The sequence below is a fragment of the Gasterosteus aculeatus genome, chromosome 18 (assembly GCF_964276395.1).
Source record: "Gasterosteus aculeatus chromosome 18, fGasAcu3.hap1.1, whole genome shotgun sequence".
Taxonomy (NCBI): domain Eukaryota; kingdom Metazoa; phylum Chordata; class Actinopteri; order Perciformes; family Gasterosteidae; genus Gasterosteus; species Gasterosteus aculeatus.
This window is the reverse complement of record NC_135706.1, coordinates 10,797,929-10,821,114: the sequence shown is the minus strand read 5'-3', so window position 1 is coordinate 10,821,114 and position 23,186 is coordinate 10,797,929. Positions and strand designations below refer to the sequence as shown.

The 23,186-nt window shown below is 43.0% G+C and overlaps 1 protein-coding gene across 4 annotated transcripts; it reads right to left on the bottom strand.

Moving 5' to 3' along the window:
* Positions 1-1,981: 1,981 nt before the first annotated feature.
* Positions 1,982-22,820, bottom strand: LOC120807879 (potassium channel subfamily K member 2-like). Of its 4 annotated transcripts, none has more exons than XR_013453365.1 (8): positions 21,602-22,820; positions 19,963-20,276; positions 14,248-14,365; positions 10,308-10,468; positions 7,800-7,995; positions 6,934-7,076; positions 3,669-4,406; positions 1,982-3,433 (listed from the first exon to the last, which is right to left on the bottom strand). XR_013453365.1 is itself a non-coding variant. In XM_078093197.1 (8 exons), coding segments are annotated over exons 2-8 (1,290 nt in total). In that variant the 5' UTR covers positions 21,603-22,053; positions 22,139-22,820; the 3' UTR covers positions 1,982-4,049. The 4 variants fall into 4 exon arrangements, 3 of the variants coding, with proteins under 3 accessions (XP_077949323.1, XP_077949324.1, XP_040016259.2); XM_078093197.1 differs by having other exon boundaries at positions 1,982-4,406; positions 21,602-22,053; positions 22,139-22,820; XM_078093198.1 differs by having other exon boundaries at positions 1,982-4,406; positions 21,598-22,820.
* Between the last annotated feature and the right edge of the window lie 366 nt (positions 22,821-23,186).

The following is a 23,186-nucleotide window of genomic DNA, read 5'->3' as shown; positions in this document are numbered from 1 at the left end:
TGTGGATAATAGTCGCCGCCGCCCTCTTCACGCATGCATACCAACCCACTGCTGTGCCTGTTTTGTTTTTTGTGTGTCTATATAAAGCCCGTCTACAATCAACTCATTGGCGAATCATGCTGGCTCCCATTTGGAGGGCAAAGAGTTGAAGGGGGGGGGGGATACCCTCTCAGTGTAATGCAGCATCTGAGGGATGTGCTCATGGTCCCGCCTGTCTCTCCTGGCAGGGATGAGGCCGAGAAGGGACGCGCAGTGTCACTCTATCTTTAGAGTCAATAACTAACCGGCCGCAACGCCGTGAGGGAAAAACCGCCACAGAACTTAATCAGAGAGAGGCCACGTCGGGCTCCTTAACCGTGAAGAACGTCTGGTAACTCTCGGCTGACTGTCAGTCCGTCCGGATCCATTATTAAGCAGTGACTGTCATTCTGTTCATCTTTAAAACACTGTTGTCTCGTTTAGCGTGGAGCCAAACACAACTGGCAGCTTCACCTTATTTATCCGTGGCGATTGCTGTAAAATAAAAAATAAAAAGGTGTGTCGGGACTAATCATGATGAAAACAAGCAGCAAGCTAGGGCACCACGAGATGGCAATAATATTGTCCAGACGAGATGTTCAGATGGGTGTAATAACAAATAAATGTTGTTGCACTTAGTTAAATGTTCTATTACTCTGACCAAAGAGATTAAGGTTTTTCGGTCATACCTTGATATTCACTTTCCAAATATTGAAGAGCACCAAATGTGTATTTATCTACGGCTAAAATGAGTCCCCAACAGCTGGAGATGGAGAAATAAGAAATGTGAAACATTTGGTGTAATAATAAAGTAAATAACAGTAAAATATCAATTTACCGCATTTGTTTTCAAGCCCTAAAAGAAAACAGTAACCGTGGGTGTTTTTTATATATAAAATATTTTATTCTAAAATATGGGACAGATACCCACATTCACATATTAACATACTGGAAACAAATAGTTGCCATACTGCTATCAAAAGCAAAGTCTACAGTTATAGAGACATCTGATCTAATTACAATAGAAGTAGCATTTAAAGTGGCATGCAGCGCTTGTTGAAATCATGTAGATTTCAATAAAACATGCGTGTACATAAACCCTTTGTTAGCGTATTTTTACAGATGGGTTTATTGGGAATTTAAACGTTTTCTAACAAGTGTCATTTCAAAATATATGTTTTCAGAAAAATGGATCTTGATAAGCATCTTTGTTCATAATTGTACTTTTCTGCCATTGTGTTTTGTTTTTAAACGTAAATGAGCGGCAGCAGCTTTAAAAAAAAGCCTTTAGTTGTTTTCACAGTAACAGATCTAATTGAACTCCTTTGCATCCATAAATCAAAATGTTCCTCAATGTTTTTACATTCAAAACGAGGCTCATGAATGAATAGATACATTCAGCATGCTTGAACGCAGACTTAATTAAAAACCAGCTCTCTGGGAATAGAAGAGGATGCCCCGTTAAAATGCTGCGGGTGGAAATTAAATTAGTTTTTATCGAACCACGTCTGCACACACACACACACACACACACACACACACACACACACACACACACACACACACACACACACACACTTACTGTAACCTCAACCATGCACGGGTATTCCTCACACGATCTTACATAACGCTCCATCGGCAAACACTCCTTGACTTCCTCAGCACTGACATCTCGCCTCTCAGCCGCTGTCAATCACATCGTCCGCCTGGTGAAAAGCAATAGGACGACTTCTGGGGGCTTCGCTTCCAACAGCTGCATCAAGGTTGGGACCGCTTTCCCCCGGGCGACTCAGCATCGCTTAAGTCTTTCTCTCAGTGGATTGCACGTTGACATACCATTTGTAAAAAAACAGGTGTACATGACGGTTCATATTACGATTTCTATGAATCCCACCATGTCGTATTTCCTTGGTTATACATGTCAGTTTGCATTGCAGTGAAAAGGAACAGAACCAAACTAGGAAACAGCTGAAGCCTTTTATTAAACGTTACCAATCTCTTTTGCAAATGTACCTTTATGTATACATGCATTTGAGGGTTAATGTGTTTGAGGGTAAATAGCCTCAGATGAGGCTAATTGAGCCGGTATTATTTGGTTATTTAGTCTAACTGTATTGGCATTAAGTTGCTTTTAACCGGCGCTCCAGATGGTTTGTTACACACAAACGACGAGAAGCCGTGAATGTTGAATGAACCATCGGCCAATAAAATCCGCCAGCTGGGAGGAAAGCAATAAAACACAACTTTTATATCAAGAAAAGCACTCATTACCTGTGTGGCTCTTCTATTATTAAGAAACGATTTAGCTGATGCTACTTTAGCAGTTATAGTAGTTATAGTAATGTCTTACATTATGATTCTCGCATAAACTCATAACATCGTGAGATGTATTATTTATTTTATATTATATATCTATTTTCCTATTTATTTGTTTGCCAGCCGTGTCGGTTAAAGTTTAAATATTTAGTCAAGATCTTGTCTGTTTTGTGTTGCCTGTTTTAATCTAGTGACGTATGAATCTCCAACTAATCATTTGAGTAACAAATAAGATTTTGAACTTTGAAAGATTTGGTGCAACTGGTTCCTTTAGCAAAAAGCATTTCCACGCGATATTCCATATGTCATACAGTTGGTATTCACACTGACATATTTATAGCAAATGTTAATGCTACAAACTGAATGGCACTAACAAACGTGTTGAGAATATAATGTATAATACACTTGATCCAAAACTATTCAACCTGGAAGGTTTCAAACGTGAACAAAAATGTATAGTCAGCCAAGAGAGGCATTTACTTGAATCAATGCAACTGACAATGTAGAGTCATAAAGGATAATAAATCTCCTGAAAATAGAGAGACATCCCTGAACTTTGTAGGTAGTGCGACCTAAAGGCGGTGAGCTGAGGATGCGCCTCACGCCCGCAGCTTTCAGTGCCTCACCTGCCGGGATTTACTTCCACTTGGAAAAGATTACAGTGCCGACGCATTAAGGGGCATTTTTCAATTTCATGAGCAAAAAAAAAATACAGGGAGTCCAATTCCCCCCCCCAAAAAAACTGAAAGCACTTCTGATACTGTAAGAAAAAAACAGATGTTGCTTTGGTACGAGGGAGAAGGAGGTCTGACCAGCGAGTCTGGCACTGTGTGGTTAATGTAACTCTCTGCACGTTAAGACTGGTAGGAAATGGACAAATCACAATGACAGACCAACGTGGCCTCGTCCAAGTTATTAAGAAACAGATCCATGCAAACTGCGGCTTCCTCTTAAAAGAGATGAATAAAAACTGTGCTCATATTTAACTAGCATGAGTGGACAGACGGTGTGTAGCTCCATTCCTCATGCATCATCATCCTCGCATGTTCGGTGGTTGTTTCCAGAAAGGCACAAGTGGGTTTTTCCTCAGGGCGAAGCGCTGAATGTCAGTCGTGGAGGAGCAAAAAAACAGTCAACATTCGTCTCTTTAGCGAGAGCAGTGTGACAAACAGGCATATGCAAGGCGTATAAATTCATACTGGAAGAAGAAAAAAAAGCCACATTCATTGATGTTAGCACAGGACTGCTGCCCCCCCCCCCCCAGAAGAAGAAGAAGAAGCTATGGATCCTCTTTATCTGATGCAGATACTAAGGTAATTCGATCTATGACTTACTAAGTTTGAGGAACGCGTTTATTCATGATACGCTCACAAGAAGACGTCCGGTCCGTGGCGACCTCATTATGGCCTTTCATGTCCTTCCCGCCGGCGAGGAGCGTTTCTTTTGAATTCACGCCTCTTGATACAATCGTTTGTTTCCAGTTTGGAGGAGCGCGCCTCCGACACGGCCCATTCGCCTTCACGGCTGTCCGTCAGGCCGAAAAGAAGTCGTCCCTCCCCCCAGAGGGGATGAACGGAACCCAGCGAACGAGCACATCCTTTCCCAGTTTGGTAAGCACAAAAGTGTGTCTTGCGTTTTAAAGCTCTGTTCGGCCGCCAGGTGCATTTCACTCGCCCCCCCCCCCCCCTGAATCTCCCTCCCGTAGTGCCGCTTCCTCACTTCAGGTGCTCGATGATGGCGATCTCCCGCCGGTCGGCGCAGTCCGGGCTGAGGCCGTTCAGGTAGAGGCTGCCGCTCCTGGCCAGCCGCCCAGAGGCGGGACTGAGGGACAGAGTCAAGTTGGGGTAGGCCTCTCTGTCCTCGCACAGGCTGGTGGACATCGCTCTCTTGCCCGGCGTCATCTCCTGGTTGAGGGCCGGGTTCATTCCCAGCTCGGACGACAGCTTGCGCTTGATGGACGCGGCGCGTTGGAACTTGTCATAGATGTCGACGCTGAGCCGCCGCCGGGTCTCTTTGAACTCTGCCGACACGTTGGCCGTCCATTCGGCCGCGTGGGCCCGGAACTCGCCGACCTGTAGGGGGGAGAGACCGGAGATGAACGTCTGCAGGCGAACGAGCACAACAGCGCGCTCCCTGTTCTGTAGCATGTGCTTTAATACCCGTAGGAGGCGTGCAGGGCCTTTAGCATGCACGCTATAGAGACACGCCGGTGACAGGTGGTGCAAGAAATGATTGTGAGGGATTATTAGAGAAAAAGTAGAGAAGGCAAAATGTAGCTCTGTCCTTGAGCGTCGTGACACAGAAAGAGGGAAAAGGGAGTTTGCAGGTTTTTCTGGCCGTAACAATTTGATGAAACAGGGAAATGACAGGCTGGTAAGAGGTAATATAATCTGAAAGGAAAGGTGGTGCGGATGAATACAACGTGTTTGTAAAGGCAGATGTCTCTATTGAGGGGTTAAATGGGTAACACATGAATGCAAACTGAACAGAGCTCCTGTAATGGACGTGTGAGTGTGAGCGTCGCCGAGGCTGTTAAACCGCATGAATTGTTGTAGGGGCAAAAGTATTATTAGATAAGTATAAATAAATACATTCTTTGCTTTCACATGGCAGACTGGATGAAATGAATGAAATCGAGGAGCTTGAGGAAAGGAACCTTTTGAGGGACATTTAATTTGACATCTCTGGGTTAGAAGTCGAAAGAACGTTTTGTTCTTTAAACGGTGTAACAGTTAATAGGTGTTTTCACCACATCACATTGTAAATGTCTAAATAGAAGAAATTAATACAACACTTGATAGCAATGTAATGTTCTCTGTGCCTTTTAAATGCTTAATTAATTAACTAATGACACATTATGCAAAAAAGCCAAACGTTTATTTGTGACTATCTATGACACACAGCTCACAAATAATTAAAGGCAAAAGTAAAGACGTGTTCTAAAGTTTGTCACGCGATCTAAAAGTATATAAAGCAGATCAAACCCGGTTTTGATGTTGTGGGGAAAAATAAGCAGCATTTTCTGATCTGAAACCAAAGGCGCAAAAAACCCGTTTAAACGGTCTAACTGCACCGCTGGGCGAGATCTAGTTCAGCCGCTTTCTGCTCTACTTTCCAACAGGTCCATTGTGTTCAGACGGAACATAACACAACATGTAATGAAATATCGCACTGCTGTGAACACGCCACGACAAACTGCTTTTTAACAGCTCCTGCCTCCACATCTCTCGGCTGTGTTCCAGCCTTCGAAGCCATTATGAGACGTTTTGGGGGGGGGGGGGGGGGGAAATGCTTATTCACTGTCTTGCTGAGATCGGGATGAAAGGATTGATCCCACCCGATATCGTGTGTGCGAGTCGCGTGTCTCCGCTTTGTCGTGCCGATGTGATGAGGTCGTGCGCTCCAAAATTGACTGCAAGAGATTCGAGCAATAAAAAAAGAAAACGTCCATTCTGTGTTGTCTCAATGTCCCGGCCTTCTGGATGAATACACGTTCTGTTTGTTTGTGGTCCTTCGGAGGGGAAAGAGGCGAGCGTGTTGTTGGTCTTGTTTTCATAATGCATGAGGCTTTCTTTGCGGGGCGCTTTAATTACCCACGAGGCTCCGAGGTGTTCGTGCTTAGGGAGACTTATGAGTACTTTAGTGAAAACTCACGGGACGTAAACGGGCTTTCTCCTCCTTTCCGACTTTCTCTGCTCTACGTCGCTCTCAGCAAAAAGTTCTCCACCTGCGCATCGCCACAATTTCTTATGCTGACTAGAACAAAGAACGACGACGTGCTCGTCTGGCTGCTTCATGCAGGAGGTGGCTTTTGTTGTTGTTTGTGTGTTTTTTTACATGTAATTAATGAACCTGCCAGTTCAGGTTTTTTATTTTTTATTACTCAGCAGCAGCCAATGGAAACACACCAAATATTCAATCCAACTAGATGGCATTTTCTCCTCCGGATAGCAATTCACCACCTCAGACCGAAGGAGGAACTGTGAGGGATTAGGCGATATGAAAAATGGAGTCCTCACCGTAATCATTAGAATACGGTTAGTAGGTCTGAGCTGTGGCGGCGGGGACACCGGGGCACGCCGAGTGAGGCGTGAGTCCTGCTGCTTAAACCCATTATCGATGCAGCTAGAAGCAGATTTGTCACGCTTTGGGAAAGTTATTTGTCCAGCGGCATAGTTTTGTGCCTCCAGGCTTGTCAAGTTTAAGCAGAAAGTCTTTATTGATTTTATACTCTCACATTTCATTCTGATTACAAAACGATTTCAGACCTCGAAAAAAAAAAAAAACTTTCTCCTGTTTCATAAGTCACTTTATTTCCGTTCTTTACTCAGTAAATTTCACACATTTTGTGCCTCACGGGAGCAAACGGGGGCTCTTTCTTGAGAGGTAGGTCCATAAATTAACAATCAAACGTTCCCTTCTTTGGGCCTCTTTGAGAAAAGGCGTCTTTATTAACAGGCAACCCTTGTCTCCAAACATCGTCTCTCATCCTCTCTGTGAAAAGCCTCTGGGGTGGAGCTTAAAGCTTCTTCCTCCAAAGGAGAGACGCTTTCTCATCTCATTGTGGCGCTCTGGAGTTTGCAGCACATCGGCACGTACCTCTTCTTTAGTTTTCTTGGAGATGACCCGGAACCAGTCTCCAATCATACTGAGCACAGCGGCAAAGTACGCCAGGCCCACCAGGATCCAGAACAGCACCACGGGCTTGTAGTAGTTCAGGAACTCCGGATTCTCAGCCCCGCCTGCAGAACCGGACATGCAACGTGTGGGTTACACAATCTGTTATACAACCCTCGGCCACAAGTGTTACTTAGCTGAAGAATTCTAAAATAAGAAACAAAAACAAGCAGGATTGGCTGTTGTGGAGATATTTTATATCTCCTGTACACGCGCGTTGGGATTGAAAACATTTGTGTGTAATATTACAAGCTTGTGAGCTGTCTCAACACAAATAGTAAGTATATATATTTATGTATACTTGTGTGGACTCCCCTTCCCTGCTGACCTTTGACTCCTACCTTATAACGTAACATAACGCTGAATGGATATTGTTCGTGGAGCAACATTATAAAATATTGAGATGGTTGTAAGAATATAAACTTATGTAAATACAGTGGATGCTTAAATACAGTCTAACCCTTAAACAGGAGGCGGGTTTCTTCACGTGCCACATAAATTACACACAATATGTGTTTTCTCTTCTTTTATATTACTTCAGATATTTTGTCCAGTCAGAAAACAAGAATGACTGAAAATATGGCTGAATGGCTTTTCAGATACAAAACATAATGAATAGTCACATGGGAATGAGGAATAAATAAGTATTAACATGACTGGTAATAAACATATATGTGTAACATCTCTAATACGGCACTTAACTTTGGTAGTAGTGAGTATTTTTGGTCCACAGATTTTAAGACTTGAAAGAAATGAAAGAAGGCCTGTGAATCCAAAATATAATCAACCTTTTTCACCGGCGACAAAGTCTCCAAAGCCGATGGTGGTGAGGGTGATGACCACGAAGTAGATGGACTCCAGCGTGCTCCAGCCCTCTATGTGCTTGAAGATGACGACTGGCAGGGCCACGAAGATGAGGCACCCGAACAGGATGAAGATCAGCGTGGATATGACGCGGATCTTCGTCTGGCTGACTTTCCACTTCTGACGGGAGACAAGAGAATCGCTGATACGGAGAATTAGTAATTTCTACAGGAAGTACTCAGCAGGAGGCCTGGAGAGTGCAGGGTGACGGTCTCGTGTGAAGTAAGTGGACGTGCGGCCCATTTCCCACCGCCCAGCATCCCACAGGCTTTTTATTTTTTTTCACATTGGGATGAGTCACTTCCTTCGACCTCCTTCCAGGAATACAATCGCTGTTTTCTAACATCTCAAATGTCAGTCTGCCAAGCTCATGTGGCACAGCGTTTGCCGTCAGATGGCACGCCCACCCGAGCCGCGGTCGAGGTGGCAAGTGACGCGACTCATATCGCATGTGCTGCAAAACTTAACAACTTATCCAACGTTTCACTCGCCGTCATAGTAGCAGCTACTGTGATGGATTCATTGCAGTTACGGCCTGTGCTCCCACTACTAGAATTTAAATCCCACAGCTCCTCTTTTGCATCACGATATTAGGTCGCATCCAACATGCTGCTGCTGCCTCTTCCTCCTTTTCACTTGACTGCGGCTGGTTCGCGGTGCAACGGGCCCTTTTCCCTTCCAGTTATGTGAGCCGGCAGCGTATAGTGCCTCAGAGGGGAAGCATTAATAAGAGCAGGCAGACCTCAGATCAGTGAGTCCGTGACTTCTAATGTCCTCGCAGCTCAGAGCGACGCCCGGTAGGCTACAGTGGTATACGGATGGACGGGACCTTCAGTGAGCAGAAGACGGTGATCCAAATCACCTTCAGCGGTCGAGTACAAACCGGGAACTTCACTCCATTTGTTTTTCAAATCTCTGTTATTGTGCTGAACAGAAATAGAAATAACAACGAAGGACAAAAACAATGGAAAAATCAATGGGAAAAAGAGTAAGCCGCCGTGTAGCAGATGATACAAGGGATTTGTGAAGCAGAGGTAATTTCTCACTCAGCATCTTTATTTGGCCGCTCTACTAGCATTGTTTTCATCAAGCTGACAACCTCTTTCCTTTTCCCCAAGGAGAGAAGACACAGAGCTACGCTAGCAATCCGTTCATACCAATATGTGTTGAAAAAAGACTGCTCTAGTGAACGTTCATTTGTGTTTGATCTAACTTTCCTTGCAGTAGTACTGGTGTGCTGGATATATATATATATATATATATATATATATATATATATATATATATATATATATATCCTCCTGCCCGGTTCTGCTGAAACACTGTTTCCAAGAAATAAGACTTGGCTACCGGTTACTCAATTATGATTTTATCCCAAACCCCCATGAATTATCGAGTATAACTAAAGTTACTTCACACACTTTGGTGGACTTTGTCATCAGGAACTTAAAGACATCTTATTGCGATAACAACAACACCTCGCTCTGAACAGTTTTAAATCACAGAGGGTCCACTGCGGAAAAATCATTTTACCCTGCAGGTGCCCCGGCCCATTAGGTAATGCTATTAGCTGGTTGCTATGACTCCCAACATACTGCATATTGGTGACACCTAATTAACTCTCTACACCCTTTTAAAGACAATTATCTGTAACTTCAAGCATCTGTGCGGTTTTTCTTCATCAAACAGCACATCAAGGGATTTTATCTTTTGCTAAATTCCAAATAAAACCCAATAACTTTATGATACAATTATATAATAATGTCCCACAAACTGTCTTTCCAAGCGTTTTAACAACATCCATCGATATACCTTTCAATGAAAAGACTTCCTTCATTGAATTTGTAATCATATTTTTCATGTGTTTACACCTGCAACTGGTTCAAGAATGCAATTAAATGAAACTTTTTTCCTCATAAAATAATGGACGTACTTGTATGTACAATTTTACATTGAACAGATCAAATAAACTGCTCAAGCCCTTAAGTTTCACTAAATGATCCATTTCTTGAAATGACCAACCTTGGCTTGGCAGAAGTGCTTTTGCCAGCATGCTTACACTGTGCGCTTCTACATGGACGGAATCAATAGTCAATGTGTGACTTACATCATCGGGATTGATTTGTTTGCAGCTATGTAGTTTATTCTGCCAGGAGCAAGAAATAAGATCTCTACAAAAACAGCTATTTACTCTTCTGGGTTTTGAGCACTAAAACAAACTGCATGCATTTTAAGTTGGATTAAAAAAAGAGGCTTCTTCAGGTGGTGCCCGAGAAAAGAAAATCTAATTCATTGCTGTCAGCTAGATTGTTTAGGGGTAATTATGTTGCACCTCTTTATATAAAGTACGAGGTTGATATGGCTCACTGCACACGTGTGAAAATACAGTGCAAATGACTCAAAGACGAGCTCACACTGATGCAGGAGCTCACCACAATCATCTTCTCTACTTTGGCGATGCCCTTTCCAAAAATGGTCCCCAACTGGTCCCCGACGCCGGCCAATAAGAACCCAAACAGGGGAATGCCGAGCACAGCGTAGATTATACAGAAGATCCGCCCGCCTTCCGTGTGAGGAGAGATGTTCCCGAATCCTGACGGAGAGGAGACAAGGATCGTTCGTTAGCTCACTCGAAAGCATTTCATGCAAAATATCAGTTCAAATTAGCTCCAACATAGCCTTGTAGAGTGCCATGTTGCCCTTTGAACAGGACAGGACTCTTGTTGTGGGAAAACTTTGCATGACGGAGCTGCAACGTCGCTGCGGACCGATGCAGCAGAAGGTGCAGCAGGAGATGCAGCAGGAGATGCAGCAGGAGATGCAGTAGTGACGGATAGAAGTTGTGCTGAAGCACTGAGTTCATAATTCACAACCTCAGTCCTCGAGCGGGTCTGACAGAAATGAAGTGAACAGCAAAAAATAAAGAGACACTAGTACGCTTCTCCCAGGCTGTCGTATGTACACACACACACACACACACACACACACACACACACACACACACACACACCCTAATCTAAATCCATCACTGGTTCACTGCCTTTCATCTTCTCTCCAAACCCATCATCAAGTGCAGCTAGAAAAGCAGATGGGGCTTTGAGACCTGTGCTTTATTTAAAGCTGACCTCACACATTCAACACTGTGACTGTCCAGAGTTAAACTTTCATAATGGGTGTGCATAATGAACTAGATCCACGTCTCCTTTGTTAACACACTCATCTCAGGATGTGAGCTGCAGGGGGCCCTTTTAATGACTCTGATGATACAAAAAATGTCAATCTAGTCTCCCCATTTTAATGATTAGTTCAGAGGTTCGTTTTTAACACCTCCATCACAAATGAGACACAACGGCTCCTTAATGTGTGAATGAAGTTCTTTTATATCCTGAAATAACAGAATTATTGTTGTTCTATATCAATTCTATATCTACATATATTCCCGGTCTATATTCCAATCCTATCACAATAGCAGGGGTGAGGTGCTTTTATTCAACTAGGATAAAATAAAAACAACAATACCAGAAGTATCTCAGCTGTAAAAACAGCATTACACAATTTGGATGATATTTGTATAAATCATATGTTAAAACTAACACATTTCAAATAGAAGACTTAAATCACAGGTTACACACAAATTCAGTTAAATACCAATAAGTCGTTCAATGAGTTTCACACTTGACTTCAACATTGCCTGCATGAAAATTACATCAGACTTAAGATTTTTGCTTTGTTTTGAGCTAAAGCCATTTCTCACTAGGGGCCCCAAATCACTGCATTCGTGACGCCACTGACTCGGTTACGTAACGATCACCTGCGATTCGCCGTCACGCTCGCTCTCCTGCGGGAACGAATGCCATTGCAACCACAGCTTAATGACTTCCTTCTAAATAAATTAAGTGATGCCAAAAGAGGAAACGGCAGTAAAGCATTTTACTGATTGACTTCATTAATTTCCGACAAGGACACACGGTGCTGCTTTCATTTCCCATTTTCCTTTAAGAAGCAAAGCGAACGGGTAAACAATAGATTTAAGATTAATCACACTTACGCCGGTATAATTGGTGTCCTTTTTGTATCCTCAATAATGCATTTCTAAAAAGCTCTTGACTCGGTTGAACAATTTTTATTATATTTTCAGGGAATATTTCATCAAAGTTGCTGCGTCAAATGCAACAGCTCTATTAAAGTAAACTCCATGATCTGATATTAGACTCAAAGGGATCAAACCAGAAAGCCCGAATTCAACCTCTTTCGCCTCATCCCTGCAGCTTTAAACCAATCATATTAAAACAAGCTCTTTGAAAGGCATTACAATATCAAAACAAAAAAATTGTCATTAGGCAGCTATGAGACAACAACATTCTCTCTTTTTAAAAGATTCTGCTGTGATAACTCGAGCTCTAGATATAATACACGTGTTCCGTGGACGTATCACGGCTTGTTGGCGATGTACGAATGTGAATTATTGGCAGTGAAAGACTGACAGTTGCTCAATTGCAAACATTCTTGTTAAAGATGCAGCGACACGTAGTTTAAATTCAATAGAAAAAGCACAGAGGAAATGTAATCAGTGGCTTCTAAGGGATCTGTATTTAAAAGGTAAAACTGTAATAATAAAAGCAGAGGGCTTATCCAGGCTCACCTAAACTGCTTTACAATTTGAGAATAAAACAATTAAAGGCATAAAACACGTTGCATAACAAAAATCTTCATGAATACGTAGAACGGAGGCTTCAATCTTTACCATCATCATTATGTATTTGTTTTTCAAATCATATTCTATACAATTTTCTAAATTTCACAAAAAACACAAAACAATTGTTTTGTAAAGTCAAACCTAATATCAATGGATTTGAAGAAGAAACAGAGCCAAATATTACAATAACTAATGCATAAAAATTGCTCCCATTGTAATGTTATTAATATTTCTATTCATTTTTCGACCCTGTTTTGTGTTTCATTCTATTTTTGTTGGTTCTGTGGTTTTGTCAGGAGTTACACCTGCAATGCACCACTCAGTACACCTGCTCCACTCCCACCCTGAACCCATGACAATAAGTGTGTGTGCGTGTGTGTGTGTGGAGAGGTCCTTTACCTCACTACTACCAATCAATTACACAGCCCTGTGTAAACAGATCCGTGCGTGGATATGGATTCCTGCTCATCCATCTCCAGCTGAGACAAAGCCTGAACAATGGAAGGAACAACAACGTCCCTTTTTCCTTTCAACACATCAAAGGCTGATCTCTGACAAAGAAACGAGGCGGCGGCTTTATGAGCAGCTTCTCCTTGCAGCCACAGCGGCGTTTTCCACCAGTCAGGCAGAATTATGGTGATTGCAGCAATTATGTGCTTTCGCACCGACACGGTTCAAAGGTGACACGTGTAGAACACGGCCGGCCGAAGGAGCTTTCGCTGGGAAAATCGGATCAGTGGAAACTAAGCTTTGACTCTTCACGCTGTTACCTTGAATGCGATGCAACAGAACACCTGTTTTCCAACGGGGGGGGGGGGGGGGGGGGGGGGGGCAGAAAGTTGTTGAAACGAATGAAGCTCAACAGCTGGCCGTACGGACGCGGTTGTATGAGGTCTGCTTGAACCTGCTCAATGCGATTAGTGAGTGTGTGAGTGTGTGTGTGTGTGTGTGTGTGTGTGTGTGTGTGTGTGTGTGTGTGTGTGTGTGTGTGTGTGTGTGTGTGTGCTGTGGCTTTGGCCAATGCAATTTGACAAATTTGGATCGCAAAGCAACAAGCACACGCCGGTGGAGCCGAATGTGGAGAAGGAGCCAGAGCTGTGTTTGGGTTTCGTGCCAAAATATGGGGGGGGGGGGGGGGGAGGACTTAATGTGTGACAGGCTGCATCTCTTACAACACATAGCAAGCAGGTCAGTACCGTTTAAAAAGGAACATCACTCAACCGCACTTACAGAGACACTGGTCTCAATTCCATGAGCTGTAATTCGTGCTCATGGAAAATTGGACAAACTGCGAACACCAAATATGTGCTTGTTTTGCAGGTATAAACATTGTTTTTCTTTGTTGCTCATGTATAAAGGTTTGTTTTTTGACACTGTAAACTCGGGAGTGCAAAGTGTGGTTACATTTTTGAAATTTCGGTGACTAGTAGAGTAAAAGCAACGGGCCAATAAAGTGAAATCTGAAAAAAAAAAAAGCTGAAAAAGATTTAGTGCGAGAAAGAGTCATTTTCCTGTCCAATTTCATGCTAAAACGGACATCTAAATTACACGGGTTCCTCTGACAGCTTTGTGATTAATTGACTTTGCTTATGAAGACAAAATTGTTTTGACGTCTAAAAAGTAAATTACTTAACACCTTTTGTGCAGTTGTGCGGGAGTGAGAAACGGCCTCTTACCGATGGTGGTGATAACAGTCCCGGCAAAGAAAAAGGAGGAACTGATGTCCCAGAGGCTCGTCTGATTGGAAGCGTTTTCCGAAGGGTTCACGCCTGCTCGCACTGCAGAAAACACTTGCTGCAGCAGAAAGTGACAGAAATAGGAAAAAGGTCAGCACATAGCAGCGTCTCCTGCAGCTGCAGGACATTAGCGGTGTGCATCAATTTTCTTGGGAGCGATGACAGACGGATAAACACTAAACCAAAACCTGATCAGCGGTTATGACCAACAAAAATAAGCTGAATCGGTTGCCTGTAGCAAATAAATGCAGGTTTTACCTGCTTTCTATACAAAAGTGCAGTGTGCCATAGTCACAGAACATCCATACACACATCACAGAATGTCTGCGTATACATTTTTCATCCTCTAAAATCCATTATTCATGCCGAACACGCTCAACATCCACACCCCTCATTTTAGTCAGCAGACACTCATGTATCACACTTGTTTGATTTTGTTTGCCCTGTGACCGCGGCCCTGATGCCGTACCAGAGGGGGAAGCACCGGTGTGACACGGATCACAGCGGAGCGTGGCGACCTTTTAGACGGCAGCTGGCTTACAGGAAGCGAAAAAAACAACAACAAAAAACTGTTTCCTTCTCACTGCCGTGCTTGACGGGAGTCAAGAGGGGAGCAGCAACCAGCTGGAGGGAAAAGCTGGTCATCTGCTCCTCTGCTCACGTGCACGCTCGCAAACGTGGAGGCGCGTGAGGAGCAGCGAGCTGCAGGAGCCGCGTTGGTCTGCATGCAGCCGGCAGGTACAGGTGGTTCCTATGTGTTGATGTGAGCTGGCTAGCTTACTGCTTACAGTCAGACGGTGAGCCAAGAGTAAATCATGAAGTGAAGGACTATTATTTGTCTGGTCACATGTCAAACCAAGAATAACAACAACAACAACAGCCCTTCATCCAACCCGCACATCCCCTGTGTGAGAGTAGTATGAGGCTAAATTTAGCAGCTCTGACCTGCAAATTCTTTTTATAATAAGCTTAAAAGTGAAAAATGGCTTTTGTCCGTGACATTCGGCTTTATCCTTAGACGCTTTTTAAAAATGATTTATATAGTTTCCAGAACTTCATACCTATCAACAATACCTCAGCGATATTAGTGACAAGAGGACAGCCCAAAGGATATTAACAGATAACACCTGAGATACAGAAGCATCCGGTCCGGTTACGCCACACTTAAGAGCAGCTCTTCCCTCCCCGACACTCCAAAACATATCGTTTGAACTGTGTCGTCTTCTGTGCAAAATGGAACTACAAACGGCATTTTACTGTCAATGACAGTAAAATAACATTTGGGTAGCCATCAAATGTCAGAGCTGTCTAGGTGCAGCTGATTAAATACACCGGTAACTGCAATATCATAATTTTGTGGAACAGAGGCACCTTTAATAAATGTCAGACCTGTAGGGGGGAATTAGCACGTTTTGATAACCTCCATTATTTGTCCATAACATCAATAAACCCCCACAAACAAGGCAGTGATCGCGTGCAGCACATAACGCTGCCCACACTCATGTCGAAGGAGCGCAGTCAGCTCTTTCTGCACAGACATTTTAGGGTCACCGCGTGTCAGGGTGTTTCACCTTCCTTAGGGACACTGAGAGGGCTTTTATTAACCCGTTACTGTGCGATGAGGCGGTGGAGAGAAAGCTGAACTGAATGATTGATGGGCGGGAAAGTGGGGGAACAACAGGCACGAACCGCACGAAGAGTTAACGGTGTGTTCGAGGGCGCAGGAACGTCGGATGAAGTCGACGGACGCGGAGGCACAACGGCTTAAAGGGGTCGGTTCAGTCAAATTATAGAAGAGCCGATTTTACACCTGGAAGTATCGTTCCTGATCAATTACCAGGTGGAGCAGACCTGGAACCATCCTTCATTTACAATATTTCTCTAACCTTGACATAACACGCACACATTTTATTCATTGTCAGAGGTTTTGCAGGTTCAAGTCACGTTTTTAGGTTAAACAGATTTAAAAATACATAGGTATTGTTAGGGATTTAAGCCAGAAGTGCACCCCTAGTCATGGAATTATAATACGTGTAATAATGTTTAGTGCTAGAATTGTAGTTTGTGATGTTAGATATTAGTTATTACATTAACATGTTAGATGAAGTGAATGCAATTTGAATCAAACACAATGTAGAGTCATTTAAAACATATAAACACTGTACTCATTAACATTCTGTCACAATGTGATGTTAAAACCTGGGGACGGATGCTAATTGCCGTCCTTTATGGATTTCTCCCAATTTTATCCCCAAAGAGGGTTTTATGGGAGTTTTTTCTCCCGTCAGGTAGTAAATGAACAACTTAATGTAAGGCAGCCAACTGAGGCAAATGTCTTGAGATTTGGACCACATGAACTGTCTTAGATCTTATGATGAAGTGTGATGAACGGGGATCATTAATGATGTGTTGTAATTAAGGTGTACTAGTTAAAAGATGAAGACAAACTATGCATGCTTTGTTATATTCACTCATTGAGGCATAAAGCCAAATGTATCTACATTGAATGCATTGGAATGTGAGGGACAGATGGACAGTGAGGTTTCAGGTTACAGCAGCAGCTTCACACCTCGATGTGAAGGGGACAGTCCAGGAGGGGACACTTTGAAGAGGAAGCCAATGACATTCAAATGAAGACACACCTCAAGAATTTTCAAAGCACCAAAGCGGGGAAAGGACTGTTAGAATTTTCCTGCAGCCGCTTTGATAAGTCGCTTTAGACTTGCTCAGAGAATTCTCTATTTCGCGAAATATTTTTCTGTTCGCTTTGGTATAGAGGAATACCAATGAGGGGAAAGTGAAATCTTAAAAATGAAAGGATGTGAAGCCTGAAACCTGAGTCATGCTTGTGTGTTGATACAAAGTATTTCCGTATCTGTAGGTTGAAACAGCACTTAGATGGACAGCAGCGCTTTGTCACTGCAGTGAAGGCGATTTCCATGTCTGGATTATGTTTAGTTTTCTTCTTCAAAACGAGTGCGTAGCTAGTGAACATGGACATAGGAGAGCGTTCATCTGCTGAAGGGACTGACATTTCCCTCGGGAGTTAGTTAAAGGGCATCAAGTAATTTGCTGCTGTAATATGTTAAAATTGTGTTGGCAGTCTGTCTCTGTGCTCTTCAGTGGGAACGAAAACCCAAACAAACGAAAAACTACTGAAAACAATGGGGGCTTTTTGGAGTTGCACATGCGGGGCAAACGTTTGTCAGAATTGAAAACTTCTATGACGAATGACAACATCTCTTGTATTCACAGACAAAATAAACAAAAATCCCGTTGAAAGGTTTTGATCTCGTTCATCTCCGTATCATCTCTAAATTTCAACACAACGGGCCCTTGAACGATACGTCCAGTGTGCCTCGAAAAACAGAATTTAACAAACCAAACAATCAGCTTGGCTCCCCTCGGCCGGCCTCTTTGTTTCCCAGCCAAAGCGCCCACAATTAATTCACCGTATTGGCAGACCAACAATGACTATGGGAGACGATAAGGCGGATAATGTGAGGACCACAGCGGCTGTTTCCCAGCTGAGCCAAACAGCCGCAGGAGAGATTGAATTGTCAGAGGCTTTTTGACATCACTCACTTTTTTAATTACTTCCCCTGGGAGCACAGCGCTCCTACAATTTCTCTTCTGACTGGCTTTTGATCAGTGGGAGCCTATAAAGGTGTGTGTGTGTGTGTGTGTGTGTGTGTGAATTCAGGTGGGCACCTGCTTCTATCAATGAATAATCAGAAGTCAATTAATCAGTTTCGTCTATTAAAGGTGCAAAGAGTAAGACTGGTGTAATTAACCTTATAGGAAAATAATAAAGTTATCTTAAATGCGTCCTATGGGCAAATTACACAGCTAGTAGCTGACCGATTCAGTTTTTTTCTGAGGTTGTTTTTTTTACCTTGCAATGAGCACAGATCGTTTCAGTGGAAAGGTCGGGGACAGAAAGAGTCATACTTTGCCTACAAAAAAAACTTGACAATTTACCCTCAATTGACTTCAAACTGTTCTGAAACAGTTGCTCAGGAGATTTTGAATGTTAGAAAGGGGTCACGTGGTTGTTGGCTCAAGTAAGTCACAACCTTATGGGCTGATACTGAAGGGCAACCTCACCAAAAGATGACACCTGTTCCCACACACACGACCCTGCTTTGAGATAAATGCTTGCGTGGCACCATTCAGGCTGAACATGCGAGTTATTGAATTACATGTTATTGCTTTGGTCTGGATTGTTGGTCATTTGTGTTTGTCATCGTGACTCGTTCTGTCTTATCTTGACTTCGTGTTCATTAATTCTTCGGCCTCCAAACCCAAACCGTCTCAGCCAAATGTTTTCAGCACTAGCCGAAAGCAACAGCAACAATATGGTGTCTGTGTGATGCCAGCGAAAGGGCTGCCAAGCAGAAGGAAAAATAAGAAGGAGGAGAATGGTACGCAGCAGTCAGAGCGACACATTATGTTTTAAGTTCTTTGCTTTTAGGTATTGATTTCTCCTCTTTTGAATCACTGTACAAGTTTGTTTTGAGGTAAACATGAAAATAAAAGATCACCATCACAAACAGAACGATGATGTGGAGACCGAAAAGAAGACGCAAAGCATCATCGTCATCTTTAAATATTAAATCAGCATCTTAAAGTTAAATAAACACCATGTGTCCTTTAAATACAAGTAGAGGTATTATCCAAAATTCAATCCTGTCAGCTCGGTTTTAAATATGTAAGAAAATACACTTGTAATGTGACTGAAGCCAACACATCGCCAACAACTGCAGGAACCGTTTAAAGCAAACCAAGAAATGGAAATATTGATAAATCGTTTGAAAATAACGCATTCTTCTTTGGAAAACGGTGAATATTAGTCCTGCTCTCTAGTATTTCGTTGTACTGGAGCCCAGAAATGCAACAGAGTGGAAAAAATATTCATAGTATCTCGTTATTCCAGTAAAGGTTTCTCACAATTCCCAGAAGGCACTTGTCATTAAAACAAGAACCCTTCAGTAATTACGAATATTTGTGGAGGGAAATAAAAGTGTAGATCTTCTGTGCAATTAAATCTTAGGGATAAACATTATGTAAACATTAAAAAAGGTTATCTGTAACAGACCTTTAGAACAACAGCTGATTTACCTTCAACAGCAACAAAATATCTTTGTTATAAAATAAATGATATTTTATGATAACGCTGTGGTTGCGGTTTGGTTGGTTTGGGGCAAAATACAGGTTGGCTTTAAATTGTTGCTGAAGGTCAGCACCACAGTCCATTTTCACCCGAAACATTGATCATTGACTGATTGATCACGTAGGTTTATTTCTTAACCTGAGCCAATTTCCGGCAGAAAGAAAAAAGAAATCTCTAAGGTGACCTTCATCGAGTGATAAAAATCTAAACACATGCGACCACGATCTTCCTTAACATTTAAATCAACAGGGATTTCTTGTATTCAAAGAGTTCATTAAATATCCTCAGCTGAAAGCAACGCCGCAGTTTACTTCTTAATCCTCAAACAAACAACTTAAAGCTGCCAAATACTCGTAATAACCTCTGTAGGTAAAAAGAAAGAAACGTTCTAATAATGACTACTACCTAATACGTTTAATAGATTTTGTGGAGGTCCTGCAGAAGAGAAAATAGTTTAGACATCAATAGATGCTTCCACCTACCTTCACCAAATCCTCCAGCTCAGAGGAGTTCACACAGGCGTGCCTGGCCAAAAATTCCAGTTTTTGCGCCAGAATCGCCAGTTTCTGGGAGCTCTCGTGAGGCTGCTCCAGCGCTCTGAACACCGTCGCCCCGATGATGAGGTAAACCACCACCAAGAAGAAGATGGCCGACACGGTTTTCCACCTCATGACAATAGTCCGGGTGTCGCACTCGTCCTCTGGAGTGGTCAGCACCACCGGGTTGACGGAGAATGACAGGCGGGGTTTGGAGTTGTGGGCGGCAGACTTCGGGTCAAGGAGGTCAGGTGCCGCCACTGTGAGGACGGAAGTGATGAATGTGGATCAATTTGTTTCCATTAGAAGAGACTCCCCTCGAGACATACTCGTCTTTGTCCAATTTGTCACTTCATATCCATCACGCTATCCAGCTACCGCACAATGTGCCTCTCCGTTAGACAAATAGGCCACAATATTTCCCCTTCTGGTGCAAACAACAACAAGTGTAAGCGCCTGAATGAAACTACTTTCTTGTCGATTATTTTGGGGGTTGTTCTCTGCGAAAAATAAACAGAGAAATTTCCAGAACACAAGGTGAAGTGTTTAAATTGCTCCTTTTGTTTCCAATCAACTGGAAAAAACGTGTTTGCAATAAAAAGCGAATCTGAGATGCTAGAACCAGATACATTATGACATGTCTGATGGCAAAGGTCTTAAAACCACTGCATTAGTAATCATAATTGTTGTTACTAAAACTGTCATCTACCTCAGCTCTTAAATCATGAGGCAAAAACCATCTGGGGGAAATTGATTGTTGTATTTACTTTAAACTCCACCATTGACGGTTATTGCAATATATTCCCTACTGTCAATAAGTCATGAATATTAAACTAAACTGTATAATGGTTCAGGAAGAAGCTTCTGCAGGCGAAGCACGTTTCATTCAATGCACGTCCTACAAACCAACCGTATCCTGCAGCAGCATTTACAATAATATCTCCACTTAAATATCACATATCTTTCTCCTCTGAGACCAATTCAGAGATGGGAAATCCTGGATTTAACCCCTTAAGGCTTCTTAAAAATAATATCCATGTTGTGTGAACATTCAGTGTGTTCAAATAAATACATGTGATGGAAAACCACAACTTGTAATAGTATTTACAGTCTTGTGACGGTGGAATAACCGATATGTCTCCCCACAGGAAACAAAACGATGGCGTTCTTGCTTTTTGGGACCCACAGTACAAATGATTCATCGACTGAATGGAAGCTCATTAAAAATTAAATACTCTTTGTCACAATTCTGTTTCCCCCCCTCCAATAGCTTGCTGAGGTATGTTGTTACATAACCACCCCATGAGGTTTTAGTAAACCACTTATGAAGAGCATCATTGTCTAAACTCAGCTGACCCCATGTAAAATAAACCCACAGTGATTTGTATTTCTTTTACTATGTTTGCTTTTATATGACTGTGCATGACGATTTCGTTCCTCGGTAGGTTTGTGCACGCAGAAATATTGTAGATCTATAGTCAAAGCCACGGCTGAAGTAAAAGTAGTACACATAGCAAACACATATGTGTTATGATTTGATCTTTTATCATCATTCATACAAATGACTTGTAATCTCTTCACCTACTTCTCTACCATCTCGTCCCTCTTTGTTTCCTCATCCACGGATCGTTTTCTTCTCCACGAAAAGACGCAAAAAACGAGCTCCGGTTATTGTCGCGTTCTACCACCGGAGATCCGTCCAAGGGGCGCGGGCGCTCTCCTCATGGCTTCCTCGGCGCGCTGCTCTTCCATCCACCTCACAACATCCGAAGAAAATGCCCGAGGGGGCGGGGGGAGGGGGGGCATCGAGTTCCGACGCGGAAGAAGCGCACAGGACGCAGCGTAAAACGGACCAGCGGAACAAGTCGCGTCCATGAACGTTTGGAGACGTCGTGGTCGGCGGACGCACGCAGGGCTCGTGGGTCGCACCGGTTATTATGGAGGAGGCGTGCGCTCCCCGGCGTGACCCGCCGCACGCGCTGCACTGCTGTGGATAGTGTGGAGGCGCAGTGAGGAGATCTTCAGAGGCTTCCCGTCCTGCACAATGTCACACAACAAGGGATGGACAAAAAGACAAAAACAAAAACAGAGAAGAGGAAAAAACAGCTGCCACATTGCTTACGGTTTGAGTTCGAGCACCGTGTCTCACATCTGTATCTGCAGTATGGTGGTGCATTTGGAAAGGCATCTCCTTTCTAGCTGCCTCCAAGTAGTTGCTGCCCACAGACCCTCTGAGCAGCCATTAAGGCTCACTGGTTGGATCGGTTTTTGAAAGGCTTAACAGTCTCTACGCTGTAAAAGGAAATAGTCACATCTGTTGCACAGAACACTGCCGCATGTTTGCAATCCATAACTCACCCAAGACATTTCATTCATATTCAAAAGCCTATAAACCCAATGCCTGGCTCAAGGGCACGCTGGAGGACGCTGTTCAGAAGAGAGAGGGTTCCCTTGGACGCTTTTCGTTTGAGCGCATTTGAGTTCATAAAACGATTGACTTAAGGCCTTCCTGGTGGAGCTATGTTAAATAAAAGATGCACAAATGCAAAGAAATATTTCTTCCACTACTTTTCGTGTGAGTGAGTTAAAGGCCTCCCCCCGGGTTTAAGGGAGAGAAAAGAGAGCTTTTTCTTGTTCTGCTCAGTTGTCTTTAACTGTCCACATCTCACACACAGAAGGGTTAACCCTCCTGTCAGCAAGACGAAGCAAACTTTGTCAGTGACAGTAATTAAATTCATCTGAATTAGTGAGTGAGTCTTCGGGGTGGGTGCCCCTCATGTAAGTTATTATTCATCACGGCATGCAGTTGTTAAACTGAATTTAGAAAACCAATACTGACGGGCGTTTTCAGTAATTTGATTATCAGATGGGTAGCAGCCCTTTTCTGCCCCTGTGAGGGTGTGTGTATTTAAAATAAAGGGAGTGTGCAGATGAGTCCACGCTTTTCATTTGCATGAGCTCCATACTGCTAATTGAATTGTGCGACTTGGACAGCTGCGCTGTTTTGTGCTCTGACAAACCTGCAAACACACACACACACACACACACAGAAAGATTTTTCAATTAAGCAATAAAAACATTGCTGAAAAGAGAGCTATGAACAACCCATCATTTTCGCTGACATTTCAAGTCTTCCGGTAGCTGAATTTGAGGAGGAAAGAATGGCTCTT